Genomic DNA, 6,667 nt, shown 5'->3' with positions numbered 1-6,667 from the left:
TACTCAATTGGTTAGAGTCTCGTGCTGATAACGTGTTATAAAACAATAAAAGAAGAAAGTATTACAGAGAAAAGTAAAGAGAGAGAATTCTTATTGATTTGGATAAAGTATAATAGAGTAGAACCTCTTTATTTATAGGAAAAAAATGACTTAGCTATAAAGTAAAAAACTCTAAAATATTTTTAAAAAATGGACATTCACCATAAATAAAATAACTATTTATAACAAGAATCGTTTTCAATGTAAATTGTAAATGAGCATAGCATGCCATTCCTACCAAATTACAGTAAAACTCGGATAACATAGAACGGCCCATGGGCCTTTTCATCGACTCTCTTGCCTTTGGGCCCTGTGAAAATTTGGCGCCAAGTCTGACATGGCACAGCAGACACATCAGCTTCCACCTCAGCACTCCCGCCAAAAGAGCCTTATAACAGATACACATACGATCGTCGTTTCGGCCATTGTTGTTATTGCTCATCCATGGAGTCTAGTCAATCTTCTTTTTCACCCAAGAAACCACCCTTCCCTACCTCGAAACAATCTGACCCGAATGCCACCGGGGCTCCATTTCAGGATCCATGGAGAACCAAGACCCCCGAGAAGCCCCTCGATCATCCTCGCCGGACTCGGAACCGCAATGCCGCCTTCTCCTTAAAACAAGTCCGGCAAGCCGCGCAGAAGCTCTGCAAGTCGGATCAAAACCACCCAACTCCCCAACCCGACAGGTTATTGAGCTCCGGTAAATCCCATGGGGTCTCTTCTTTCTCGGGCTCTTCGAAAGCCAAACCCAAGAAGCCTACTGACCCAGTAAAGCTACCAGAAAAGTAAGTGTTTCAAATGATAAAATTTTATATAGAATAAATAGTTTCTGAAAAACTACTAGTTCAAATTTATGTGGCGTGCACAAGGACACCTTTCTTTATTTAAAAATAATTTAATTTTAAACTTCACTTTGAAAGGTTGAGTGAAAACTCTATAATAGCATCTATATATAACTTTTATTTACTATAAAAAAATAAGTTTTTCTCCGCTCTGATTTTGTATTTTATGTTATAATATATATACTCTATAACATACTTCACTATAGCATACGGAAAATAACAAACGCGACTGTTATAGATAGTTTTGACCGTATTAGAAATAGAAATAGTGTCAAATTGATTTGGATGAAGGAAGTAGTTTGTTCTCCTTAGTTTTGACATTAGTGTATGTGTGCAGGTACGAGTTGTTAGATACGTTCTTTAGTAGCTTGGACAGTCTGCTGCAGTTTAAGAGTGCTTCCACGACATTCACAAACATTAGTTCCAAAATTGAGTGGTTAACTGATAGGTATACTAAATGATGACAACTCTGAATGCAACTTTTTTATTGACAATTTCTCTGTCAATTGTTGCTAACTCTCTAGCATTTCATTAACTTTTGCAGGAGGTTTTCTTACGCTCATTTAGCGCAGCTGAAGTTTATTTTACCTGAGGTTATTGAGATAAAAAAGATCCTTGTGTTTGATGAACGTACAAACTGTATGAAGCCTGAACTTTATATTGCATTAAATGCTAATGCAGTTGAAATTGACGAGAAGCGGAAATCTAGTAGCTCTGTTCAGCTGAGGAAAGTCTTCCGTACACGGCTTTTGAACTTTTTAAAATCCCATCCTCAGGTAAGAAATTTTGTATTTATATGATTTCTTTCGAATTATAGACTTTGCATTTAACATTTGTTGAGACTTTAAATTTTAGGTCAATGTTAGAAATGAGGGTTGGTGTTTTAAGGTTTATCGACTTAAATTCTTGTCTTATTGAAATCACCAGCCTGTATTAAGAGTTAAGTCATTTTGGCATATGTGCTTTACAAGTCCAATTGAAGCTTTCATATCTTTGGTTCGATCTGACTATACTTATCTGGTGTCATGTTTTTTCAGTTTTATGCACATACATGTGCCAAAATTGTTTAAATGAATTTCATTTGCAGATTTTTGTACGTTGATGGATTGTGTTTGACTACTGGCATCTGAAGAAAACATTTCATGCCTTTGTACAAACTTTAGTTAAATGAATACTATATGACAAAGCTTTTAGGGGCTTAAACATATATTTTTAACTTCGTTTCTGAAATAGATTCAGACATGAAGCAGTTGATAACGTTATCCACATAAAAAGAAAAGTCTACTAATTTCAGGAAGTATTAGATTTACCTTACTGTTTGCACACAGTTTTGATAAAATCACAGCTGCTTGGCTGATTGAAATAACCAGCATGAAGAGTTACTATAGTGGCCGGCATGTTGGCAATTAAGACTTAAGCACATTTATTTGAACGGTTCTTCTCAATCTCCTCTGCTTCCCAAAGTTCTTTAGTAAAAATGGAAGGAGAGGTATTAGTTATATAAATTGCTTTTTCTATAAAGCTGGTGATTTTAAGGAATACTATTTCTGGATGCAGGGAGAAGACATTCCCGAGGAAGCACTACCTGGACCATTCGGTGATTCAAGGCAAGAAGTACTGACAAATTCGTCTGGATCTGCTGGCTCACAGTTGATGAGTGAGACGACACCAATTGGTTCAGTGCCAGAGCAGCGAGCATCTGCATCTCACCTGTCTCAATCTTTCAGAAGAAGATTTTCACACCGAGTATCAATTGGTGAAGCGGAGGATGCCGAGCAACATCCACCAGTCACGGAATGCCAAATAGCTAAAAGTTCCAATAACAAAAGAACCTCAACAGCTTCTGATAAATGTCCTTCTAAAAAGCCTACAATGCAAACTAGCACAGTTAAAAACTCATCGCCAGTGGTTGCTTTTGATACTTTACTGCTGACTCCTCTGCCTGCCACTCCAATGAAGAATATAAAGGGCGATGATGGATATGCTTTATTAACTGCTGAAGGAACTCAAGCAAGACTTACATCTACACCAGAAAAACTGACGACTTCTACCCCTATGCCTCAATCTCCCAAGAGATGTTGTATGAGTCCTAATAGTGGTTCAACTGAATCACCAAGCAAGCTAGTTAGGCGACCTCCTCGTAATAGGTCTTTGAACTTCAATACTCCTGTGAAGAGTTCAAATGTTACTGATAAAGCGTGTGAGGGTGCAGGATTGCCAATAAATAATGATATCATCGACATTCTTTCGGAGGATCTTCTGCAGTCGGTAAGACACAAAGAACTTTCTAAGATTAATATCCTTAATGGTATTACTTTTTCTAGATTAATTTCACTTAAGTTTGTAACTTAGATGAAGTTTATTCCCTAGTTATTTAAACCGAGAGGAATTGGGTAATCCATATTTCTAAGTCTACTATTGAGTGCCAGTGACAAATGCTTCATGGATCTGCAGTTACAACAAAAAGAGAGGAAGGGGCTAGAGGAGCAAGATCCAGCCTTATCCCAAGCGAAAAGACGCAAGCAGATGATTTCAAGCTTGCCTAAATTCTTTGACATGATATATTTCCTATTTCAATCAGGAAGACGCATGGTGATTACAAAAGAGGAACTTATTCATAAAGTAATTTCAAGCCATCTAGAGATTGCTGATAGAAGTAAGCGTGGATACAATCATTTCAAACTGAATCGCCTTGGAAACTGCACCTGACTTGAATCTTTATGTTTTATGTTTGCAGGAGAAGTTGAAGAGCAACTCAGGTTATTGCAAGAACTTGCTCCTGAATGGATTTACAAAAAGGTGGCAGCTAGTGGGGATCTTCTCTTATGGTAAAGCTTGTTTCTCCTGAAGCGTGCCTGCCTGATAATTTTTCTACATATTTGGTTAAAATGATAAGCAATGAGCCTTCAAGGATTAAATGCCAGTTGATACTGTTTTTGCAGTCACAACTAAGAGAGGCTTGATGTCATTAGTTTTGTTTTCTTTTGCAGTGTTAACCAGATATCAAGTCCTAAAGAACTACACACAAGACTAGCTGAAGCGAAATTAGAGAAACAAGAAGATAGTTGTATATAAATTTTTTGTTAAATTAGATTAACATTTCAATATATTCTTCTCTAGTGCAGCATTCATGGATGCAGATTACAGCAGTACCGTTTAGTACAGTGCAATTATAATTTAACCAGGACCTAGGTCAGCTTGCAAGTTAGGGCTAATAAGGGCTACTCTTTGAAGATTTAGATCTGTTCTCCTTGTATATAGCAATGAACTTCACTTGGAATAAGATTTTGTTAGTCCTTGTATATAGCCCCGGGCAATGAGATACTGGATGTTAATCATGAGCCTAGAGCTATGGATCAAAATGTTGCTATTTTCCTTGACAGTAGCTGGCAAAGAGCATGTGCAGAGGATATAGATATAATAATATCCTTTAATAAATTTTTAAATGTGCTCATCTTCATTTATAAAATGTCATGCAAGTTAAAGAACAGGATCTTTCCAGGTACAACTTTGTTATTTATTTCTCGAGTTAGCCGTTCCATTATGCCTTTCTTGAGTTTTTCACCCACATTATCCATCTTAAATTAATCCACTTGGTGCCAAAGTAGATTGAATATGACCATATACATAGGTAGAAGTTGCGATTAATTATTGTAAAAGCTAGGCTCTATTTGAAGGGCGATGATGACCAAATCAGATGAGCTGGATCTTGGAAAATCCATTTCGTAGAGGACAAGAAAAGATTTTTGGACAGAGGTTAGAGTGACTTAAAACAAGAATCATTTGGATATATTATGTATTAAGAGTGGTGATGTAGCCATAGAAAGAGCTAAGAAAGTGAAAAGGGAATTAAATGAGGCAGAGGGATTTACTAGAGTTCAGGACACCCCAACATCCATCTTTGGGTAGAAATAACTGGGGTGGTGCTTCTCCTCTATTGGCAAGAAATGTACCCAAAGAATCTCTGGAGCAAAGGTACGTTAGGCTCAATACCATTAGGACTAGGGATGAAATTTTCTTGGAGCTGGAACATGACAATTTTTTAAACTTGTTGAATGCTGAGGCCTCGAAATACGAGTGCCCCACCACCCCAGTCCGTCGAGGTAAGTTCTGGAAGCTAATATGGCGACCACGAAAGAAGCTGAATATAGTGCGACCGGCTTCTCCCAGCTCGAGCTCATCTCTAGGTTCTAGTTCAAAGAAAAAGAAATTCTTTAAAAGATTAGACCCCAAGAATAAATGGCCTAATGGCTGGTGTTGATATAGTGTATTTGTTGTTTCCATATTGAATAATATCCTAGTTTCAGCTATGCTGGTTTTTGTCATTGTTATGGGTTTCGTTTGTATGTTCTTGTAACAATTCACCTTGTTTATGGAAGAAGAAGAAGAAGAAATGCATGATAAAAGTTTTTGATAACCACACAAGGAGGCCTTGCAAAAAAAACAATATCGTAGTCCTTCGAACGTGAATTCACGTAGAACACTGCGTATAAGGATCTTTCTTAATTAGTATTAAAGCTTTCAAGTAGCCCATTCTTCATCTATATATGCAAAGAAGAAGTAAGTTGCTTATTAGATTGGTCCTGCCTTGGCTTATTAGGAGAGACATTTCTCTTTGTCGCGGCTATGACTTGAGCTTCTTTTTTTGACAAATGGGACTTGGGCTTGCTTACTGGCTTAGCTGAGGATGAAATTCCCTACTAGACACCTTAGGTCTAGGCCTCTCAAAGTTTATGTTTATTGTTTTTAAATTTTAATACGATTCAACTTTCAACTTACATTTTAATTCCTTAATCTGTTGGTTGTTCGCAAGTGGATGGGAAGTACTCAGTTAAGCAGAGAAGCTTATTAGCTTGTTGCTTTTGGAATCTCATTAGCTGAAGGTTTAGGACGGAAACTGAGCATAATGACACTCTTAAATCTTAATCATTACCCCCCTCATGCCCACACTTATAAATCTTTGGGATTTACCCAACCACAGTCCACATGCTTCAACTTATAAGTGCACATTTATATAAAAATACAATGTATTTGAGTGTATTTGTACGGAATATAATGTATTTGTATCATTGTATGCGACTCAAATTGCAAAGAAGAGAAGAAAGTTCGCCGGAGATGATGTTTTCCGGCCAAGTAAATACTGTATACTTCGTATTCAAACCAAATATGGAGACGAACAAAAACCCGGCCCTCAAATCTTCTCTGGCGACTCTACTTCAGATTTCCAAAAGCTTAATCCGTAGCCATGGCCAGAACTATTCGCCTACTCCCTCTTCGCTTCAGATCTATTCTCTTCGCTTCAGCAAGTCCATCGCCATCAAAAATGGATGCTACGACGGATGCCCTGATGGAAAAGGGAGAGAGATTTGAGGGAGAAGAGAGAGGATTGAGAATTTTACTGATACAGATAGAGAAGGAAGAGAGAGAAAGAACATAAGCCGCAAATATGCCTCAATGGAAGAAGAAGAAAAACAAAATTATTATAGTACTTATTACATATTTAGAAAAACTAAGTAGATCACGCAATTCATATTATAGTACTCCACTTACTACGTAATTAGAAAAACTAACACGTAATTCAAGATGTTAATACTGGAAGGCCACCGTTGATTGTGCACAAACATAACGCCTCGTATTCGTATAGCTTGATAAATTTAGTGTTAAGCAAATTTTTATCCCTTCCAATTGGTGAGGGTGAAAATTGCAAGAGTTCTGTAAACCACATTACGCAAGCCCTTGTGACGGGCTCAATCGAAAAAGCATGCAAGTGGGTTTCGAACCCT

General features: G+C 37.4%; 1 protein-coding gene across 2 annotated transcripts; it reads left to right on the top strand.

Moving 5' to 3' along the window:
• Positions 1-286: 286 nt before the first annotated feature.
• Positions 287-4,186, top strand: LOC104086835 (CDT1-like protein a, chloroplastic). 2 transcript variants are annotated; one of them, XM_009591179.4, is made up of 7 exons: positions 288-827; positions 1,222-1,332; positions 1,429-1,660; positions 2,442-3,152; positions 3,339-3,540; positions 3,622-3,712; positions 3,875-4,186. In XM_009591179.4, the coding sequence occupies exons 1-7, from the start codon at positions 484-486 to the stop codon at positions 3,957-3,959; spliced, it is 1,776 nt and encodes a 591-aa protein (XP_009589474.1). In that variant the 5' UTR covers positions 288-483; the 3' UTR covers positions 3,960-4,186. The 2 variants fall into 2 exon arrangements, with proteins under 2 accessions (XP_033509457.1, XP_009589474.1); XM_033653566.2 differs by lacking the exon at positions 1,222-1,332 and having other exon boundaries at positions 287-827.
• Positions 4,187-6,667: the final 2,481 nt, after the last annotated feature.

Source organism: Nicotiana tomentosiformis, chromosome 1, assembly GCF_000390325.3.
Source record: "Nicotiana tomentosiformis chromosome 1, ASM39032v3, whole genome shotgun sequence".
Classification (NCBI taxonomy): Eukaryota; Viridiplantae; Streptophyta; class Magnoliopsida; order Solanales; family Solanaceae; genus Nicotiana; species Nicotiana tomentosiformis.
The sequence above is the reverse complement of the archived record's forward strand: the minus strand, read 5'-3'. Positions and strand labels throughout refer to the sequence as shown.

Bases quoted from the DNA above. Each gene is read 5' to 3' on its own strand.
- LOC104086835 (XM_009591179.4), top strand. From the start codon at position 484: ATGGAGTCTAGTCAATCTTCTTTTTCACCCAAGAAACCACCCTTCCCT. The intron at 828-1,221 runs GTAAGTGTTTCA...GTATGTGTGCAG, and splicing joins CCAGTAAAGCTACCAGAAAA to GTACGAGTTGTTAGATACGT. The intron at 1,333-1,428 runs GTATACTAAATG...TAACTTTTGCAG, and splicing joins ATTGAGTGGTTAACTGATAG to GAGGTTTTCTTACGCTCATT.